General features: G+C 40.7%; 1 protein-coding gene across 3 annotated transcripts in view; it reads right to left on the bottom strand.

Moving 5' to 3' along the window:
* The window catches only part of ARHGEF4 (Rho guanine nucleotide exchange factor 4), a 227462-nt gene that overhangs the window by 36871 nt on the left and 167659 nt on the right, over window positions 1-22932 (bottom strand). For all 3 annotated transcript variants that reach the window (XM_075099358.1, XM_075099359.1, XM_075099360.1), the window contains one exon: window positions 7074-7213. In XM_075099358.1, the coding sequence (XP_074955459.1) occupies window positions 7074-7213 (140 nt within the window). The remainder of the gene's footprint in view (window positions 1-7073; window positions 7214-22932) is intronic.

The following is a 22932-nucleotide window of genomic DNA, read 5'->3' as shown; positions in this document are numbered from 1 at the left end:
TCTGTTCACCTCTCCTATGGAGTGCGCATATGTTCGTGTGTGGGAGTAATGGGGTTAATGCAAGTAACATTTCCTCATTTTGCTGCAAGGAACAGGCTTACGACTGACCTGCACTGGAACAGTGGCTCTCCCAGGGCGTGCTGAGGGCATAGAGCAAGGGCTGGCCTCAAATGCCCCACAGGGAGGGGGAGTCTCCACCAGCCTCAGGAAAAAGCAGGGTTGGCACTTCAGCAGCTAGGTTGTTCTTGCTGATCTATCTTCCTTCTACAACTCCCACAGTTTTGCTGCCTTTATCAGAGTGATAATACAAAACTGCAAGAAAAATACCAATGACTTCAGTGCATTAAAGGGTGGCTGAACTTGCTGCTAACTCTGCCCACAGTTTACTGAGTGTAGGACAAGGGTCCCGGGTCACAGGAAAGGGCTGAAACTGACAGGGAAAATATTCTGAGGGATTAATAGTGCTCCCTGAAGGGCCAGAAGAGTCAGGAGGGATTTTATTTTTTCACTGCAGTGTTCATATGTCTTCTGGGGATTAGGAAAAAAAGAAAACTTTGCAGAGAAGAGCTGCTCTAAATCAGGATTTGGAGGAGAATGAACGAATCCAAGAAATGTTCTGATATCAAAACCATGCTAAGGGGAACCTGAGGCACAAGTGTGGTACAAAACCAGATATATTTATTCCTCTGTCTCTATGCAAACACTTAAACCTGGAATAACCTCAGCCCTAACCTTTACCCAGCATTCTTACTCCGTCACATTCTTTCTTTATCCCCTTCTCTCAGCAAATCTGCGTACTCCAATATCCACTTTGTTATTGTGATGTTATCCATCACAGGTGTTTCTTGAACTAGCGAAATGGGGCATGGACATCCCAAAAACTATTTCTAAAATAAAGACATTGGCAGAGTGAATTCTTACATCAAAATTTTGCCAAACAGATGTGTCTTTGCACACCTTCAGGATACCACTTCAAGCAGGAATAACTACAGTTTAATTTATGCTACACTTCTGAAGTCACATATTAGAAGAGGTGCAAATATGACAGCGCTTCTAATGCTCTTCCTTCCATAGAGCAGCAGTGGAGAGTTGGGTAGCAAACTAACGATCCCTGAAAGTCAAAGAGCTCCCAAGGATAGCTAGTGAGATACATCAAGGACAGGAGTGAGTTCCTTCTTTGTATCAGACAGAGGGCAGGTTTGAAAGCAAGGCTCCCACTTTACACGAGTGGTGAAATCACTCGTCTTCACACGCTTACAGGTTATCCTTAGCTGTCATTGCACAGGGTCTGATTGAACATGTGCACTCCACAATCATGTCCTACAAGCAACACCCTTCAAAGGATGGCAGATTAGAAAGCCTGTGATTAGGTGCCTGTGAGAGCCCTCAGCAGATAGGGACCAGCAGGACCTCAGAGGATTAGCACCTGCCTGCCACACTAACTCAAGTGTGGCAGAGCAAGGATTTGAATATCTCAGTGGTGCCATGGTAGATAGCCCTCATGGGCTAGAAGTGGCAGGCAGGAAGCCAAGACCTTCTGCAAATGTAACCCTTAGCCCTAGAGGATACAACGCCACTGGCATGGCTTAAAAGAGCTCTTTTAATTGGATGCCAAAGTATTGGAAAGTTGGTTGCAGCCTTCACCATAAACAGAAAACCACCTCTTGTGATTAGCACCAGCAGACACACCATGTTTTCTTTACGCAGTGGGGAGCATCAGACAGTTTTAGAAACCGACAGATAGACTGGATAAAATACAGGCAGACTTTGAGATGATTTGCCACAGGTAACTTCAGGAGTTAAAACATTGTTGGATCATTTTTTCTCCAGGGGGAAAACTGTTTGTGGAGCCAAGCTTCTCTCTCTACACCCCAGTAACTGGGAACACATTTAGTGCCAGAAAACGACAGACATTGAGTCCCTTAATATTCACAAGCTATCATTAACAAGCGTTAACAGAAGCTGTTATGAGTCTTTAAAATTTAGCAGCTGGCAGGGCTGATGTAAGAACTCCAAAGCCATCATGCTCTCTCCAGTTATTTCCTTTGAATCACATATTTAGGTCTGTTTTACAGCCACAGGTGAAAGTTTGGGCAGTACCTTCCCTTCTTTAAACATGTCAGTATGTGCATGGGGACACACCCATGCCCACAAAGAGGTGAAACACAGAGGCTACCTCTTCTGTTCTGCTTCTTCAGTTTGGCTCCTGGAAGGAGGAGTTAGAGGCTCAGAGCAGCCACAGATGCCTGTGGTAGAAACAGAAATACAATTCTGGTGAAACCTGGGACCACTTAGCTCCTGATCCTGATGTTTGATGAGACATAATTGTTATAGATTATTTGAATATACTGATTTGCTTTAAATACATTGAAAAAAGCCCTCTGAAACGACCTTAAAAGTTTGCAGACTTGAGAACTGTAAAAACTAAATCCATCGGGCAGCAAAAGAAGTTAGAATTCTAACTCCATTCTCTGAACATTCACATCTGAGCCCTATATAAAGTTGTGCAAGCACTCAAGACCAAAAACTCGGATCCATTATTTCTTGTCCTTGACAGCACTGAGCTTTATACAGTGCTCTGCAAATAAATCATAATTGCTGCTTCTGGACCACAATTGTAAACCTTGCTTGCAGAAATACGCAAGACTAAAGTAGGAATTAAGCCCTCTGGAAAAAAAAAAGGGGGGGGACACAGTATTTATTAACTGGTTTCTATTTGCTTTAGTATCAGTTGGGATAGCAACATACTCACATTAAGATATAAAAGTGGTAATAAATCTCCTTTCCCAGATTACACAGGAATGTTATAAATTGCTTCCATATGATAAATTATTCAAATTCTGTTTTCCAACTGGAAATCTGTTGTGATCATAGCTTTTTCAACCTATTCTATACTCTTAAAAAAGGGGGATGATAACATTTTGCTGCACTATTTTTATTTTTTTCTGTCTTTTGAAATTTGTCCTCATACAGTACGCAAGAGATTTCTATTAACTGAAAAGTAGATAGATGTAGCTGTACGCTTCTACGGGAGAACTTATCTTGGGCCGCATATCTCCGGGACACAGGGCTCTACCCACCCTGGGGACAGTGATGCACAGACATCAATATGATGGATGCAAAATGTCCGTTTATTTAGCTGCGTCACACGCTTATATAGCTCTTGCGCTTCCTGTTCCTGCCACTCCTATGGGGAGGAGTCTATCTTTCCGTCACATCCCGTGATCTTCCAGTCGCCGATCCCTGTCTATTCCCCTACAGATAGATAATGTGAAAAGCACTATGAAAGGTATTATTCACTTAAAATCAAAATACGTTGTTCTGATTTCATCTGCATTAACATTTTATAAGTTTTGGGTTTGTGGTTTTTTTTTTGTTTTGGTGGGTTTTTTGCAGGGGCTTTTGGAGGGGGAGTGTTTTTGGTGGTTTGGTTTTTTTTGTTGTTGTTGTGGGGTGGTGTTTTTTTTTTATAAACAGTTTACATGTCTGTTTTGTTTAAAATTGGCTGTGCTTGGAGGAGCACCGGGTGAGCCTAGAACAACTTCCCAGTGAGTAGTCAAAGAGTTTAGCACAAGAATAATGCTTTAGAGACTCAACAGCCCCAGTTGTACACTCCTCAGTAAGACAGAGGACTGCTACAATATCTGTCACCTTTGGTACGTGGCAGATGTATTGTTTGAGCCACTTCCTGAACATTTTTCTGTATGAACTACTTTGTTAAATCAGAAACATATAACATCAGAAATCAATTCGCTTCATAGCATCTTGTCAACAAGCACTGGTTAGCACAAACATCTGTAACATACTACAATATTGTCACTTTAAAACATAAGGCAACGATGTCACATATCTTAGATAAAATCCTGGCCTGCTGAAGCCAATGAGTCGTTCATTTCCTCAGGAACAAGACTTCACATACCGAATTCCAAATGCATCAAACAGACGCATAAGAGGTAAGAAAAAAATAGGGAGTCTTGCTGTTATTTTCCAAACATTTAGAGCTTTCCTTTCACAAGATGGGGATGGTACTGTTCATCAAGGGCTGCAAGGGACTAAACACTCCACATGTTGAACTGCAATAGCATTTATTCCAAAGCACAGAGGCATATGGACTCTTCACACAGCAGGACAGGGCAAGCCCTTTGTACACATCAAATATTTCCAAGCAAGCAGGCCTAAGCCTACTCATCCAGGCCAATTACTTGATAATCAATATAGTTTTCCTCATTATCACCATGATCACTCGAGAGCTGGGCAGGCAGGCTTTTTATATGCTGAATCCCTCATGTTCTCAACTTCTCATGAAGCTTGAAGCTTTGTCTGTCCTATATGTAATACTTCCGCACTGGAAGGACAGACCAATGCATTTGCAGAATAGATTTTTCTCGCATTTTATCTAATTATACTGTAGAAGCAAAAAGATACAAGGATAGTGTCTTTATCTGGAACAACATAACCTCCACCAAGTACAATCTAAACACAAAAATATCTTTTCACAAGCATCAAGAATGCATTTGAAAGAATGTCAAACAGATGCCCTGATAAAATTACTTCTCCTGCCTCTTTTCTCATCTCAAACCCTTATTATTTCTTTTTGATTGATTTTTCTTGGCTCTTGCACACTCTCATGCTGATCTTCTTAGGTGGGCTCTATACAACCTTCTCAGCTTTCTTTTATTCCTCTAGTCTTCTTGCCAATAAATTATTCAAGTTTTATGAAGGGTTTCTTTTTTATTTCACAGGCATTTTCTTTTGATCCAAAATGAGCTAAAACACAGTGGTTTTTAATGCAACACTTGGTCTGCCAAATGCCTTAAAAATGTATTTCAACCTTCTCTGTTTATTTGAAAGCTGCTTCTTCCAAGAAGAATAATGTGGTTACCATAGCTCCCCTATCCACAACCAACAAAACGCAATTTGGAATACAATAAAACAAAGACAAGACTACTCACAAAAATGTGACCAAGTGATCGGACATTGATACCTTTATCCTACATCACTCCTACTTCTACTACAGAAAATACCCAAGACTAATCAATACCCAACTGTTGGTCCAGCAGGGAAGATGAAGACAAGCCTGTCTGATTGCCAGTTATTTGAGCTATTTCAACTCCAACACTTAAGATGTCTGTTCATGTAAAATCCCTACCTCACAGATTTAGTATTTCACCTCAGAGACTTTGTATTTTACTGTACTCTCTTATTCCAGGAAGTGATTGTGTAGAAAAGCACTGTGCTAAGGCTCAGCAAAGCTAAGTGATGGATTAATTACCCATAGGAACCAGTTGACAAAGTAAATAATGTACTGCCTGTTCTTACAGTTTTGTTGGCCCCTGGACAGGCAAGCTTCTAGGGAACAAGCCAAAAATAATCTTTTTTTATTCCAGTCAACTGGCCAACAAAACCCCACATACACTTCAAAGACTATACAAATTAACCTGCTTTGGACACATCCATTTGCTTTATTGATTAGAAGTTAAATGATGGAATTTTACTCTAATAAAAATGATCTTTTAAGAAAAGAAAAACAATTGTTCTCAACAATAATGAATCATGAAAGAGAAAACCACAACACTCATGACAAATATATAGAGCCACTGCAAAGTTAATTTTTTTTCCTGATTTTAAAGTACTGTAAAGATTTCCATTAAAAAAATAAAATGCTTTGCCTTTTCCTTTAAAAGAAGGAAACAAAAATCCAGAGGATGTTCTGTTTGATGAGACATGCTAAGAAGACTTACCAAGGCAAGCAAGTGAAGAAAGGAAACCAGAACCATCGTCCCACACATTCAGTGCACGCTGTGGGACTGACTCCTGTGGTGCCTGGGACTCTCTCACAAACACCAGGTAAATGTGGGAGAATGCAGCTCAAGAATTTGTGGTGTTCTACTAATGTTTGCTTGCCAGTGACGACAGCCCAAAACAGCTGAAGTTAAATCAAAAAGCTCCGTCTATGGTTTGATAAGCCCTGGATGTAAGCAATAAGGGAAGAAAATATAGCAAGTCTCTTCCTTACCCCAGGCACTCAGGGCTGTAGTCAGGGATTCTGAGCACTAGGAGCAGGAAAACTGCTAGAAGAGCATTTGCTGTTGTTTTGGAAGAAAAGCCGTTACCCTCACTGTGCAGCTTTCTGAAGCTTTTGCATGCCCCAGAAGCACCATTGCTGTATACGTCAAACATACAGGCACAGAGCCTCAGTCAACATAGTTTTAGCTATAGCTTAGCCACAAGAAAATATAATACATCTCTTATCCTTGCCTTCTCACCCTGTGAAGGTCATGTAAAGGTAACAGTATAGGGAAGAGAGAAAGAAGGTGTTAAGAGTGCAAGAGATCACTCATATGGTGAACATGCTCCACTCTTACAGTGAAGAAGCTTATTAGTTCACCCCACTGAAAAAGCATTCTGTGTGTAACAGGATACCGTTCTAACACATTAGACAAAGCTGTTTTATTTTTGCAGAAAAAACATCTTAGATCCTGTTACTCGTTGCATCAGCTAAACTAACTAGTACATTTTAAAATTGCTGATCTCAAGTTAATCAGTGTCAGCACTATAAAAGAAAATAGCTAAAAGCACTGACTAGAAAGGCATATCTTCCACTTCCCTAGAGTGAATTTACCAGGAAACAGGAAGAAGCAGTGAAGACCAAGCCCACATTAAACTTTGCACCCTTCTCATCTACCAATAAAGAGGTATGTAGGTCAGGTTTTTTTCAGCATTTCCTTTATGCCTTCAGTACGCCACATTTCAAGTCTCACACCAGCCCTGACCAGGCTGCTTGTTAGTGGTTTTAAACTTCCTGTCCAAAAACACCTAAGAGGAGAGTTACCTGCTCAGGACCTGTGGCTCTGCACTACATCATTGTCCTCTACCATTAGGGACAGCACCCTGATGGAAGGCCCAGAACCCTGTCATTACCCAGCTGTAAGTGGGTCATTTCCAGAGGAAATCACATTTGAAGTCCCATCCACTTTGACATTATTGGTTTGGTTGTTGACCTCTCATACAGTTCACAGCTGGAACCAGAATCCTTCCTTATCCTGCCTGTCAGAAACCAATCAGTGCAATACCTCATTGATGGCAAGCTGCTCTCCACCTCCCCCAGGGTGGCCGTAGCGGTGATTGGAGCTCCGGAAGTCCTCATACAGGTCCTCCTCACTTCCCACATCATCTGTTAGAGCTGTCTTATCCAGTGCCCCATCAGTGATCACTGCAACAATGAAAAGAACAAATTGGTATAGACCCAAGACCCTCAGCAGCGGTGCATTGATTATATGATCTTGGCTGGGGTGAGGAACACTACAACACAGGATGAAGGAAAAGAAAAAAGACAAACTATATAGGCAATTTTAGGCTACAACTCCAGCCTGGTGCATGCCCATTTTTCAAAGAATTTTTCTCCATTCATGTTTTGTTACCATAAATGATTGTGTCTTTTTCTAGCCTGGAAAGTAAGATTTTTAAAAAATTCAACACTGCTGCATGTTGCAAAGAAAAGACCAAGTAAGAATAAGAAACCAGGCTCTGAAAAAAGGCACAGGGCAGAGGTGATGCAAACATAATTTCCATTATGACATTCCTGTGTTGACAGAAAACTTTACTAAGTAACAAGCTCATGTCTGCCAATTCAGACCTTGATGATTATGATTTACCAAACCCTATCAGACCAGGGAAACTGTTAGCCTTTGGGAAAAACATTCACCTTCCTCTTTGTCCACGCATTTATTTAATTTGAGAACCCATTCTGTTGCCTAAAAGGGTGTTTGCTACAGAAGTATCCATTATTACCACAAGACAGCCATTCTGCTCAGTACAGCCTCAAAGAAGCTACAGATAATGGGGGGTTAGCAGTCTGTAGCTAGAACAAGCATTGAAGTCTCAAGATATAAGCATAAGCCTGAGAGAAATAAAAATGTGGCGTTTATACTCCTTGCACAGAAGACAATGGCACTTTGTCTGTTTGATAGGCAGGAACCTTTTCCTAAGGTGTCCTCAAGGTACTAGCAAATATCCTTCAGTGGCATGTTGACCAATAATTCATTCATCCCATACCTGTATAGGCAACTGAGCATAAGCTTCTGTTCTCAAAGTCTGCGAAAAATGCCAATGATTAAAGAAAACATTTGCTGACATATTCATCTGGAATAGCAACTGCTAGGATAACAGTTTCAATGACAAAAAGGTGGGCTTCACAAAGACTTCTATGCATGAAGTAAGTAGCTAATACAAACATGATGCAGAGAACAACAGCCAATATAACTAATATTTTAGTTTAATGGACTTGACACAGCTCCAGAAGCAGAACTGAATGAAGTGAAAACAGATATTGCTATCAGCACTCATGGTGACAGTCGTGGCTGTCCAAGTTACACATGATGTCACACTCAAAATTTTTGCAGAACAGGTTAAAAAAACCCACCAAACCACCAAAAAAACCAAAACCAACTTTGAGCTTGATCTTGCACAGCTTGGATAGGAGAAGCATCAGCCAGAGTCCAGGGACAGATAGGCCTGTTCTGGAGCCCTCATTTTACTCCATAATGCAAGTGCATCTTATGAACCTAATTGCCTCAATGGGCCAAGAAAAAGTGCCTAAGGATTCATTAGCTTATTATTACCTGAAAGGAAAGTTCCCCAGTAACATGAAATAAAGTGCTGACAGAGGTTACAGCAAGACCTGCAAAGATCACTCTTGCCAATGCTTTCATTATGTGTGATGTTTTGTTATGGCTGCATCACTTGATTACTTCTACTAACATGGTGAGGTGGAAATTCAGTGTATCAGCTATCAGTTCAGCACAGTGACTTGACATAAAAATGGCTAGAGTATGAGCTGTTTTTGAAATAAATACTTGATTGTTTATGCTTTGAATTCAATAAATACGCACAACATAGCAAAGACACATTCATTGTCTAAACCTGGAACTCCACTCAATATTGATGACAGTTCAGGACATGGGGGTGCATGTGAGCTTATGATTAAAGCACAATTTTCTGTGGAAGTGTGTAACTACCCAACCATTCATCTTTAAGTGACATTTCACCAAAAAAAAAAAAAAAAAAAAAAAAAAGGCAAGCATTTCCATAGCTTTGCTCTGACACATCATATCATTATATAGAAGTTCTCTAATGAGAAGTCATACAGGTCTCTACTACGCCAGTAGTATAGACTGCATATAAAGCAGTTCTGAGACTAAGACCTAGCCCATTAATACATAACTCAAAAACAGCTGGAATGTTAGTGATGATATCGCTTTATGCAGAATTACCAAGGTTTGCATTTAATTTTTTTTAAAGATCATTAAAGTATCACTTTTTGCTCATACATTGTCTGAAAAACATTCCTCTGATAGTAATGAACAGCTTTCAGTGTATTAGTACGCAACAAAAATGAATTAGAAATGTTTTTCAAGAACAAATAAAAAGAAATCATATATAAGAATGAAGTTAGCAGTCACTTTATTCGAAACTTTCTTTGCATCCCTCTCATCTCATTCTTTTCCTTTATTTTATGCATGGCTTCATTGCTTTTGCTTTATGCATCTTCTGCTATTTTCACTGCTAAAAGCAATTTTCAGCTTGAAAACTGTTCATTGGCATTGTTAAAGCTTTTGATCCCCCCCCCCCCCCCCCCCCATTTTCCTATTGGTTCTCTGATCTGTGCTTAGATGAAAAAGCAAAAGCTCCAGGGAGGTATTTATCTATATTACTTAAAATGCTCTCTACCTCTGCTAAGTACCTTGAAAGCTGTGTTTGCTTTTACTAGAGATCTGTTTTTCTTCTCTGATCTTACCAACCTCATCAATTTTCTGCAGTCTTAAAACCTGCTACTACATTTTGGATTAGTTTTCCTAGCAGAAAAGTCCTCATGGACATATTTCACCAAAATACGCAGTTCATAGCCATATGAAAGTTCTCAATCCTTGAGGAAGAATACCGTTATACATTTTCCCAAACTAACTGATGTTCTAGGGAAGAATAAAACTAATAAAAAATAAGAATTTGCTCTGAAGCAGCTTACATGGGAGACATGATTACAAATAAATAAATAAAACAGTAATCTGGAATGATGACCCAATACACTAGAAATCAAGGAAGCAGGAGAATGAAGGCTTTTAATCTAGGTAGTGACTCAACATGCACAGCATAAACTAGGTCAAGTAGAACAGAAGCAAGTACTATACAAAAATCTTTGAAGACATGTTAGCAAAGATTGTTGAAATAGACTATCAGCTTCCTCAACAGCACAGTAGTAGTCAGGCAGGCAACTATTAAGCTGCACGGTAGTTGAATCAGACACCTCATTTCCCCCTCCCGCCCCGCCAAATGCTCATCTCTGTTCAATACTGAAATCCACTGGAACGGTCATAGCTGGCTTCTCCGTGTCTCTCTGAAACCACTGATCTGACCTTTCCCTGGAAATCAGGAAACACCAAAGAACAACGTTCTGTCAAAAGATAATGCCAAACACCCAATTAGCTCAAGCAGATTTCTCCATATTTTATACGACTGTTCTGATAAGCTTCACTAAATATGGCAACAAATCCCATACACAGGAACACAGGGAGGGGTTGTCACCAACATTTAGTACTACAACCTTCTGTGCAAGTATTAAAACTCTGCTTTACACTGTTGTTAGTCCAAGCCCAAGCTCGGGATTTACATCATTGAAGTACAAAAACAGATGGATAATTCTAGCAATAGTAGCTCATGAAAGAATGCTGCACAAACCCTTTTTAATGCATCTGAATAGAGAATAAGGTGTCAAGAACCTGACTGCATGAAGAAATATCTTGAGGATATGAAGTAGCAAAAGTCATACAAAAAATGTACTGAAAATAGCAACTGGCACAGGTGGTCTGCATTCAAGCACTTGAGCAGACAGCACTGAGACAGGCTACATTCAAAATGTACATGCAAATATATAAAATACATACAAAAATAAAAGGGAAGAATTCTATAAAAATCAAATAAAGCTTGATCAAAATGGTCCAGAGGAAGAAGTTATATGGGTTCACCCTTATACCTTCATACAGGCTTTGGGACGCAGGCATAAGCGGTCAGCAGTGGGAAAGGTCCTGGCTGGACTCTGCTTATGCCCCTACCTTGCTGAAGGGGAGCAGGTAAAAGGTTGACGCCAAGCAACCCTGAGAGTACTTTTCCTACATAGTTACAGAGTTCTCCATCTCATGAGAAAGCCATCAGAGCTGTTATCAGCTCTGTGGTTTTACACAGAATAGCACTCTGTGCCTGCAGTGAGAGACAAGCCATGCAATGGCCGCAGTATAAACCATGGCTGTACAACTCAGCCACCCCAGCTAGTAGCCTGCCAGCTGCATCCTGCTTACAGGTAGGTTTGGACAATTTAAAATGCATACAGGCAGCTGCCTGTGTGGTAGGATGTTTACCTTTGGGAGCCACAATCGAGCCTGACACTGGAGAACAAGACAGCTGGGCTACACTGGGACAGCCTTGATCTTAATAACCAACAGAAAATGGCAGGGAGGGAAAAATGAGAGAAGCCTTGTGATGTTCATTGAACTGGTAGGAAACCAAGAAAAGTCACAATCAGACTGAAACAAATATTAACCGTGAGTTTTAACTGAACTCTGGAATGTGTCACTGAGTACAGGTGACACTGTTCACCATATTTGACCTCCCCTCCTCTCTCAAAAGATGGACCTGCTTCATACATTCCAGTGGCAGGAATTAATGAACACAAGTTGCGGGGGGGCGGGGGGGGGGGAAACAAACCACAAACCAAACCAAACCAAAACCCCAAAACCAAACCAACCAACCAACCTACCACCACAAAAAAAAAACAAAAAAAACCAAAAAAAACAAAAACCCACAGAACAAAAACAAACAAAAAACCCAAACAAAAACAAAAAAAAATCCCACTGGAGAAACACAGAATAAATTTCTAGAACAGTTTCCTCAAAGCAGCTGGGAGGAGCACTAAAATCTAGCACAGCCTCTTAACAGAGATCTCTCAAAGTCACATAGGTTTACGTCTCAGTTGGAATAAACCCCAGTAGCTCCCGGTTGGCGAGGATCTCCAGCTGTGAGCTTGGATCAAAAGCCTGAACAATGACCCAGGACTGAAGGAAAATGGACTAGAGGTAGTTTACCCAAAATTTTGGTTATCTGTTTTCACTTGGCTTGCAGCCTACAGCTTTTAGGGGTAAGGCTGGGACAGGAATCCGTGATGATTACAGACAGCTTTGAAAGCCAAGAGCATCCACAGTTTATTAAAAGCACGTTATATTAATGGCAAAGGGAACAACTTTTGTGTATTTGAAGTATTTCTCTTTCAAGTGTGCTTTTGCAGTACCACATCCACACATTTGTCTCCGTAGCATTTACATTTAAAATAATTCACTGAAATAACAGAAGGAGCCTGATTTACACTCACAGAGCAAATTAATTCAGAGCTAACAACATCTTTCCCTCTGCCTCACTGAGCAAAGATTGCTGTGGTTGTGTGCAGCGCCCACAGGAAAGTGCATTGCAGCTGGTGAAGAGTAGTTCAAGAGACTTAAGACAATAAACAAATGAAAGGGGTGTGTGGGGTGGGGAAACCAAACCCAGACTACAGTGCCCAGGTGAAAAGAGCCCCTCCACTCTCCTCTTTGCCCATTCTGAATTGCTAAACCCTCATCTTCCTTAGAAATAGCTGCCACAGTAGTGTTGCAGACTCCATCACTCCAGTTCTGAATTATGTGCTTCATTTATCAGCTTCTTGATATATGGAGGTCCCTACGCAGCTGCCACAGTAAAATCCATCAGAGTGATGTCATCCCACTTCTGCCCCAGCAGTGCAATTCTCCAGCTCTTTACTGTGCTGATGGACACTCTCACATCATTCTGCTTGTGGTTGTGGGCCAGTTTAACAGGAAGAGGGAAGTCTGGCAGGGAATTAGCAACAAGGGAACAATGACCAGTTACTATGAGCTTCGGGGGGGGACACCAAACCCCAAACAAAACAAAAAACAAACCCCAAAACCAACCAAGGACATGGGCCTGCAAAGCCAAGCCTTAGAGAGCTAAGGTCCTCATGGTGACATATCTGAGCAGGTAATGGCACTGTGTTCAGTCAATCTTTGAGGAAAAAGAAAGACACAGAATGGGGAGGAGAGTCAGAAAATATTTAAGTGGAGAAGGCAAGTGTCATCACCTCCATTTTAAAGAAACATTATAAAAGGAAAGGATTCAACATAACAAAATTAAATTAACATTTTGGTATAATGCCACAAATGGAATTGCTGTTGTGAATGAAATCAGTTCCTAATTAAGGCAAAGAGCAGATCTGTGCTTGAAAACAAAAAGGACATGGATTTTCAATGGAAAGCTGAGTGCAGGTCCTCTGTGGGTCTGCTGGGCACATCACCCAGGGTAACATTCATCAGCAATAATGCACTGAACCACCCACTCAGGTTTCAAGAGTTTTTAAATCCCAATTAGAATCTAAATGACTTGCAGGGAGGCTTAAGGGAGTTCTCAGCTCTCTTGGGTAGTGGAGACAATTATGGGGAAGAGAGATGCGGATTATGAATGGCTCTGCAGGTCTGACTCCCACATTACCATTTGCTACGCACTGGCAGCTTGGTTCGCTTTGCCTTGGCAGACATGCAGAGAGCTGCCCCCAGTCCCTTCCTTGCTTGCTGGGTGATGTTACGAGTGGGAGAGAAGAGGGGGAGGAGTTTAACTAGATTTGAAGAAGGGTGGAAATGATGACAAAATGAGACAAGAAATAACATAAATGTACTCTACTTGATCCAAAGCCTAATCCTTTGTTGAAAAACCCTTCCATTGTACTGCACACGAACTATTAATTCACTGGCCAAGTTTCCATCCCAGCTACTGACTTAGAAAAAAGCTGGCATGTCCTCCTACTCTACATATTTGTTGTTTAATTGGACCGGAGCAAATACTCATCCATACCGATCTGTTTGCTCTCATTTTTCAGATGGTGGCCTTAGAAATGCTATTTACTTTATGTCTGGACAATGCTGAACATTATGGGGCCAATTCCAGTTCAGTCCTTTAAGCCCTATCACAATCTAAACATTAAATCAATCCTAGCAATCAAAACTAGCAGAAAAATAACTTCTAGTATCCAGACACAATCTTTACAGTATCCTTTGTAGGAAGTACTGGTTGGAATATCTGGCATGTCACTTACTGCCCCAACAACAAGTCTTATTCACTGATGTAGCTGCTATTTAAAGGAGCTGGAGGACGGAGTAGATGAAACAATCTACCATAATTTTTCAAAAGTTTCCTCTGTGGAAGACTAAAATAGTTGCATTTCTTCTTTCTGACAGGTAACAAACACCATCATTCCCAACTCATGCTGAATTTTTACGTGTCCATTTAACTCTGATTAGCCCTGTGCCTGTTATGCCTTGAAGAAAAAATCAAACCCAGACCAGACTCCCCTCTCTTGAAGTGAAAACCACCACCACCACCCCTTTATCAGGCAACTGCCTCCCAAAATACTGACAGGCTGGTTGGGAAAAAACATATCTGACACAGTCTAGTGGAGCGCAGTCAGAGTCAAGTCAGATCAGCAGTAACCTCGGATGAGCTTTCAGCTCACCTGAAAAGATAAAGATACCATGTCCGTGTCTCCACATGCACCCATTCTTACCCAAAAGAACAATGTAACAACAACTGAGGAAATTCAAGCAATGAGGCAGGAAATCAGAACAATAGTTATTTACAGTGGACAACACCTACTGCAGCAAACATAGGAGGTAAAAGCAACATCAAAGAGTGTTAGTGCAGCTGACAAGCGTGACAAACATGAATTTGAATGGGCTTTGTCAATAAGGTTTCAGGCCTTTTTAATTTATTTATTTTTAGGAGCGCATCTGTTCCAGCTTTTCAAAACAAATTGGAAGATCAGCAATCAGGCAAAAAAAAGACACACCGTTTTCTTAAAAGTTCATTCCCACAGATCCTCCTATATGATCTCAACAGCTGCCACTACTTCAGTGCATGGTTACATGTGGTGTCACTCCTAAAGGTCACCTTTGGGTTTCTCTCATCTTTTGCTTGCACAAGTATATGCAACTTGCCTATGGGAACATGCAAACAAAGGAGCCACACTTACTGCTCTGCCATTACTTAATCTGAGTTCATCTGAACCAAAGCCCTAGTTCAGACTCAAATGTACTCAAACTCTGTGTTTTAATCCTTCTTTTGTCCTCCAGAAAGCAAAAAAAAAAAAAGAAAACAAAGCCATTCAGACAAAACCAATGCTTCTAGTTATCACCAGTCCTCAAATTAAGACCTTCAATAGAAAACATTCCCCTGTATTCTCTCAGGAATTGTTATTCCTCCTGTATCTACAGACACTTTCCAGGGACTTAATTGGAGGGTTTCTTAATGCAAGCGCTGTTATCTCCCAAATCTCAGACTGCCCTTGTCTGTTTTAATTATATTGATTTAGCTGTGATGTTTGCTTCACCTCCAAAATAACTTCCTAGGAGCACTCACAGGAAAATGTCAGAAACCATATGCTCTCATAGTGCCTCCTTTGTTGTACCTATTACTTTATTAAACAAAGAAAAGAATGTAACTGGAATTTGCTACAGCATGTTTGATTTACACCCCCAAAGATTCTGTGCTTTTATTACGTCTTTACATCTGAGTACACCCTCAGAAGACTGAGAGGTTGGAAGCTAAGCCTTTGCTAAAGATTTTGTTGCCAAAAAGCATAGAATTTCCTTCAGTCTTAAATCACAGTCTAGAAACTAGAAAATTCCACCATACCCTAAGCTTTAACTACTGGCCTGGGAAACACCACACTGTAAAGAATTGTTAAGGTCATTTTTATGAAGAACTGTCACTAGGAAGTAAAACAATTCATATCACAAGTGTCTTTAAAATGTTGCACCCAGTTATGCCAACTTTGCATGGAAATATCAACTTCCTTATGCTATTTTCAGGACAGTCAAACCTGGAGCAGGGGAAAAATAAAAAAAAGACAGGGGTCTTTCTTATAATGGACTAATTTGCATTATAACTTGAACAACTAAGAATGAAGAATTGTCTTGATAACGATTTAAAACATTTGACAATGCAGCCCCCTTTGGTGAAGACAAAACTATTGAACACCAGAACCTAAAACAAGGCCTGCAAGCCTGCAGCTAGCTAACAGATACGATGAATAACACAGATGCATTGGGCGCACGCTGTTTCCAGCAAAGTCAGCACAAAGAGCCGCTGCTTGGCACTTCTGAAAAGCAGGCTGTTTATATAAGCGTCTGAAGACGGATTTAAGAGGCTAACTTTGAACAATGAAATTTGAAAAATGTGACCTTTGTTTTTTCCCAGAATTCTGCATAATGTTATAAATCTAGTCTTTATCTATGTGAAGCTATCCAGGCTGACAAGTGGCTTATATCTATGACCTTGTACCACAGAAGTAATTAAAAATGAATGCCATGAGAAGAGTTTCAATTGCTCTTGTGCATTATCAAGTATAAGTCTCAAGGGGCAGCAAGACTGTTTTGTTGACATTTTGAATGACCAGTCTTCATGTAGCACACAATAGATCTTCTGGTTTCATACTGGGGCTACAGTCTTTTCATTAAAAATACTGGTAAAACTGCTTTACCTTTAGGAAATCCCTCTGTCCCTATTTATATTTTAATCCGAGTTCGAAGAAAATCCCCGAGATCAAGCTACCAAATATTTCTGAAGGGAAAACAGGAAATCAAGGATTACTATTATTTAACTACAACTGCCATGATAGCTAAGGGATCAGGCTCTTTGCAGCATACATGTTTGAATCACACAACACTACACAAACAAAGGAGGAAAACTCAGGCTCTGAGTTAGTCTCGGTGATCCTTTTTCAGTGTTATTCATAAGCGTTTTGGGAGATCAGCTCTGAGTAGGCTACAGGAGAGATGCTGAATATGGCCAAATGTAATCCAGTCTAGATTCTCAAAAGAAAAAGACACAAGAGCACCACCCCTGGAAGACGGGTGCAGAACAGGAGGGCGCCTCATTAGCTCAGTTTAGAGGACCTCATGGACAGAAACAAGGTGGAAATTTCAAACTCACTCAGACATTGCATATTTACAGTTCTGTGAGTGTAAATTTCACTGCCAGAGTCCAGGACTGACTGGTTTTAACATCAAGTACTGCTACATCACCTGTGTTGAAAACCAGCTCTACAAACAGATGGAAGAAGAAAGTTGGAGCGCAGAGCTGACCTGGATGAGAGGCTGGTGCAGCCCCTTGTCCTCATTGCATGGCTGGGACTGTGCTTCACACCAGCTCCACCAGTAGCCCCCTCACCAGTCAGCCCTCACTACCTCTCCTCCCCAGGGCCTCCAGACTTCTTTGCTAGTGAGATAAATGAAAGTGAAAGACTCTGCACCAAAATAATTTCAAACTGTACATGGACAGCAATATTCTTCTGAAATATATTTAAGAACTCAAGGACAGGCCTCACAGCCTCACACATTCAATACTGTTCATATTGTAGTAGGAACAGAGTTAGTTGCCCACTGTGAAGTATTTGCTCCCTGGGAATCTGAGGGTTCAGATAGGATATATTACTGCAAATGAAATTTAAAGAAATAAGCCCGAGATACTGAACCTGTTGATTGATACATCTCAATAAATTTTCAACTATCATAGGGGGAAAAAAAAAGATTTTACATTCAATAATTCTAAGTTTCCTAGAAAACTGGTGTGAGAGGGTACCTTATTTCAGAGCGTGTTCACAACATTCAGGCTCCAGGTCCGAATTATAGCTGAATGTATCAGACGCAATCTCACCCTACAGCAAGAAAACTTCCAAGGAAAACATTATTCCTCTTGGAATACATCAAGTATTCAATTCAAAGCCATTATTAATCATCCTTTTAAAAGGAGAAAGCATTCTGGCAAGGTCACATTGGTCAGGGTGCCTTTAATAGTTAAATTCATTACTTAGGATGTTTACTGCGGGCTTCAACAAGGAAATAAGAATAGCAGAATTGGTAAGATCAGCATTTCAGCAAATCACGAGCCTGAGATGGTAAGCGTTCATTTTGAGCTATGAATTCAAAATGACACATTATCACTTACAGATCACTGGATGCAACACGGAATATTTTGGAAGCTTTGGAGACTGATTTAAAAGTTGAACCCATCCCCAGCTGAAGATAGTAAAATTAAGTGGCAAAAGTATACTAACACAGGCAGCAACATGTCAATATTAACTACTAAAAGAGCACTGCTGATCAGCAGTGACCAAACTGAATAAGGTCTCTTAAAAAGGTGAAGATGAAGCCTTTTCAGAAGTCACATTACCTATCCTTCTTTTGAAACCAAGCTGATGGCTTATTTTCATATTCATCATGAATGGTTCTATGCAGTAGCATCTTCCCTTAAATTAAGGCATAGCTGTTGTCTCTGTCTTGTAGATTTAAATAATTATTTATTTTCAGCTTTGGTGGTATTTCTCTGCACCAGAAGCCCAACTTCGTCATTTCTGAGTGACAGACTATGCAATGCAGGATTACTACATCAAAGGATGACACTCAAGTATCAATAAAGAAAAGAGTCCCCCAGGAGACTACTGTCAAAAGATATAAATTTCTTCCTCCAATATGAAAAAAACCCACACACATAAAAAACCAACCAACCAAACAAACAAACCCCACACACACAAAAAAATCCAAAACAAACAAAAAACCAGCCCCTCTAAAACAAATTCCCAGAAGATGTCTGCCCAGCCTGGAAAGCCATCTATCTTTGCTTTGACAGTGACCAGTGCTCTCAGCACCAAAAATATTTGCTTTATTTGACAAGTACAGAGGTTGTAAAAAGTGACCAGGACAGACCAACAGGAGGGAAAAACCAGCAGGACAAGGTGCGTATTGCATGCTGTACTGCTGCGCACACCATAGCAGGTCTGAAGAGGCTCTCCTTAACATTCACTTAACTTCTGCAGATTTTTCCCCAGAAGGAATCATGGGAGGTACTGGTCTACTGCTTCTCAGTTTCTGTAAAATACAGAGTTCAGTGACAGAAGGTAATAGTGAGAGTATTGCTGATATTTTCTAAAGAAGCTTTAAAAGAGGATTATTCTAGTGATTAAAATCAGTAAGTGAGGCACGTAGCACAGACTGGGGATCATGGAAGTTTAGTGTGCTGTAAAATTAATGAAAAAATTTAGGATGCATTTTAAGTCCACTGGGCCACGTGGGCACAGCAATGACGGATATTCCACGCACATACATTTGGTATTTGGCATACTGCATTCCGAGCGTATGGCTAAACCGCAGCACACAGTATCAGCCTGACTTAAGGGGCAATGCTGCAATGCAGCGCCTTTGTGATAGCCTAGAAAAGCAAAATGATTAACAGGCCTCATTCCTCACTCTTGCTGGAGATAGCCAGCACTGCTAGGAACTGCAGTCCTATACAGGGCAGTGGCAGACAAATGCAAAGAGGATACACTTTAGCCATTCAGGTATGCCCCTCCTACTCACCAACTGGCCCAAAGTAAACTCACAAATCTTTACAAATCAGCCTTTTCTTTATATCAAACTGTTGACCCTCTGTTCTTCCCTTCTTTCTTCCAGTTCTGCAGTGATCAGAACAAAACCAAAGGATGAGAGAAATTGGGACCCACATCACCGTGTAGCAAGCTCCCCACCTTCACCTGCCTCAGCTTGTAGAGCTCTAAATTTCACTGTGTTAGACAGCAGCCCCTTCACAGAGGCTGTCATGCAGCTGAAAGAGCCATTATACATGCAGATGATGTATACAAATATCTTCACAATCCTGTTTCCTCGCACCTTGATTAATTACACTTCTGTCTGCCTTCTTTCCTTTCAAACACAAATGCAAAGGACAGGCTCCGAAAATGGGACTTTTCCTCTTGAGCCCCTTTCTGAACTCAGCAGGTGCAATTCTACTGAAGGCAGGAAACTACCATTTCTAGACTATGTTCCTGGCATCTGCTTATCTTTCCTGCTGAAACGTAGCAGATGTCATCAAAGCGTATCAGAACTTAAACAATCCCCTTGACCCCAGTATCCCTTTGCTGTAAATAATACAGTATGAGCTTGTTTGAACTGGAAATTATTGTTCTTGGGAATAATTGCTCTGTACACAGCACTGTCTCCAGTCGATTCCAGGACACATTTTCTGAGCTGTACGATTTTTTGTTATTAACCTCACAGTAACCTTAAAGGTTTGAGCTCATTCTCTTCACCAAGCTGCACAGGTCCCTGGCTGTATAATCTCAGAAATGTCAACAGCAAAACCATCAAAACAGGCACAACTGAGCTTGCCTTGTTTCAATACATCATGGCATTTCCACTCTGATAAAGGTTAGAAATTTCTTTCAGAGGTGAAAGAAAAATGCTCTCCACGTACACATCTCTCTTAATGGTGAGCATAAAATAGACGGGAGGGGCAAAAAGAAAAAGATTAATTCACAGCTAAACAAGGTATTAGCAGAGAGACTGAAAAGCATTGTAATTAGTACTCCCATTATAATTAGTAGTCCCAGTCCAAAGCAACAAAATAGCATCCTCCACTGTTAGCCTTTCCAGATTTTGGCTGAGGTGACAGCAATATTGTAGGCACAATACATGGAATTTTTTTTTTTTTTTTTACTTGTACCCATCATTTCCCATCACATTCTGCAGTGGATGGGATCACCAAAGGTATGAGTTGTTACTTAGGAGTGGGCTTCGGTACTGACAATCGAAATCCAAGAATGTTTGGCACTCAATTACTATGGTTATGGATCATTACAGTTCAAACAACTCCACCACTAAATCTGCAACTTCACTTTTTAGCCAACTCTAGTTCAATCCAGCATTTTAGGTGGTAGACAAGCTTGTTATCAGGATGTTACTCTTCTGATCAATGGGTTCTGGGACTAATAACAAAGACTGGGGTTGGTGTAGAAATTGGTAGAAAATCTGAAGGTTTTCTCAGTTCCAAAATGATGACAGCTGAAGAACTGACCCGGAAATTGTAAGAAGGCAGCTTCTACGCTCCCACTGACAATGCTGTGTATGAAATACATTTGATTCTCCCAGCCCTAGCTATTGCTAGAATATGTGAAAAGCTGACCTGTGAAATCAGTCAAACCGAAGCAAGAGCCGAGTTTGGTCTATGTGAGGATGGCTTCCTGACTTGACTGCTATTTTCCTCTCCCTTTCAGGGAATGGAAATAGTATGGACTTCATCTCACCACAATTGATGCTACTGCCTTAACTGAGCATCCACCTTGTTCCTTAGAAAAATCACAATTAGATCTCCCTTTTGAAAACAAATTGAAATAAAACTGCAGGAAGAGAAATTTGCTGTGGTTTGCTTTCGGATGGGTTGTTTTTTTTTTTTGGATGGTAGGTTTTGTGTGGGGCTGGTGTTTTTTTTTGTTTCGGTTTTTTTGTGGTTTATTTGTTTGTTTTACCACTTGCATCTAATTTTGCATCCTAGGTGCAAAATCAACATCTTCAGCATCATCACAAAATTACCTGGAGATAGGATTTTTCGGCAGAAAAAACTCTCACATTAAATCTGCAGATATTTCTACAGCTGAGAAGACAATAAAACCCAAAATTATACAATGTGCAAAGAGACTCCAGAGAAGACACTCTCCCTAAGCCAAGCCACCATAAATGCAAGATCACACCAGGAATTAGCAGCAAGAGAAGTAAGCATGCAGGCCTGCTCAGTGGACTTGCAGCTGGCCACCTTATCTTCCATTAGAATGCAAGCAGCAGCAGCTTTATCTAATATTAGCAAGCAAAGGGAAAGAAGGATGCAGGCTGCATCATGTCCTGAACAGATCTACCTTGCCCAAAAAGGACCCATGTTCCTTCCCCCTCCCCCCGTTATTAATTTATACTTCCAACATCAGCAAGTGAGGCTATTATTACCCATACTCAAGTAAATTATTGCTTTCCTCTGTGTGATGTGGAAAAAGCAGAGCAAGACCAAGCATGCTGCTGAACAGGAGGACAAGCAGAGAGTCCTGAGCATCATAGTACTGTTTTATTCCAAACTGTTACAATTATATCTTTTGCCTTGCCCACACTAAGGCACATCTACAAACAGAAAATTCTCTTCTGCTCTTAAGAAAGGAGTTTTAAAATTTATACTCTATATCCCTCTCCACCCATGATCCTCCCACCATAACACCCTCAAAATTCAAAGTTCTTTTTCCCCTGATGAGGTAGAATCTGTCTCCCAACACACTGGAAGAACAGAATATTTTCTGAATACATCATTAGTGCAGTGCAGCTACAGTATAAACCTATAAAAGTGTGCTACTCATTCTTCTATTGCATTTATTCAATTTATTAAGAAACAACCCCACCCCTAAAACTACAAGTACTATACCTGAACTCAGGGTGTTCTAGAATTCCTCCAGCTTTCTTCCTCAGAATCACCAGGTAAACACCACAGGGAGGAGAGGACCTTTGACCAAATCAACATACTCTCTAACCTTGCATCATCCGTAGGCTTTTACAAGGTGATACCAGCAAGATACTCCGCTTGTTTTCTTACCCTCATCCCAAAAAGGGGAGCATGACCCCAAGCCCATAGCCACAACTAGTATTCCATAGAAGGGGCGGACTCCCTCTTGGTACCACTCAACCTAACATAACTACTATCAATCTCCACCGTAGCGAGGAGAGAGGATTTGGGCCTTGGAAACAACATATGAAGCAACATAAATTTGTTCCAGAAACCAGTTTGAAACAATTCAATTACTGGAACAAGCCCCTTCAGTCTCTGACTAATGGACTGCATTTATCCAGTGAGAAACAACAGGCAAATTTTGACTTGAGAGTACAACTTAGAAACTGTATTCCCAGGCCCCATGAACAGCTTACGGTGGGTTCTAGTGAGAAAGATGTTGAATGCCTACTTCAGTTTCCTCTTGGTCCA

Source organism: Phalacrocorax aristotelis, chromosome 7 (assembly GCF_949628215.1).
Source record: "Phalacrocorax aristotelis chromosome 7, bGulAri2.1, whole genome shotgun sequence".
NCBI lineage: Eukaryota > Metazoa > Chordata > Aves > Suliformes > Phalacrocoracidae > Phalacrocorax > Phalacrocorax aristotelis.
Note: the sequence above shows the minus strand (reverse complement) of the source record. Positions and strands in the feature narration are given on the sequence as shown.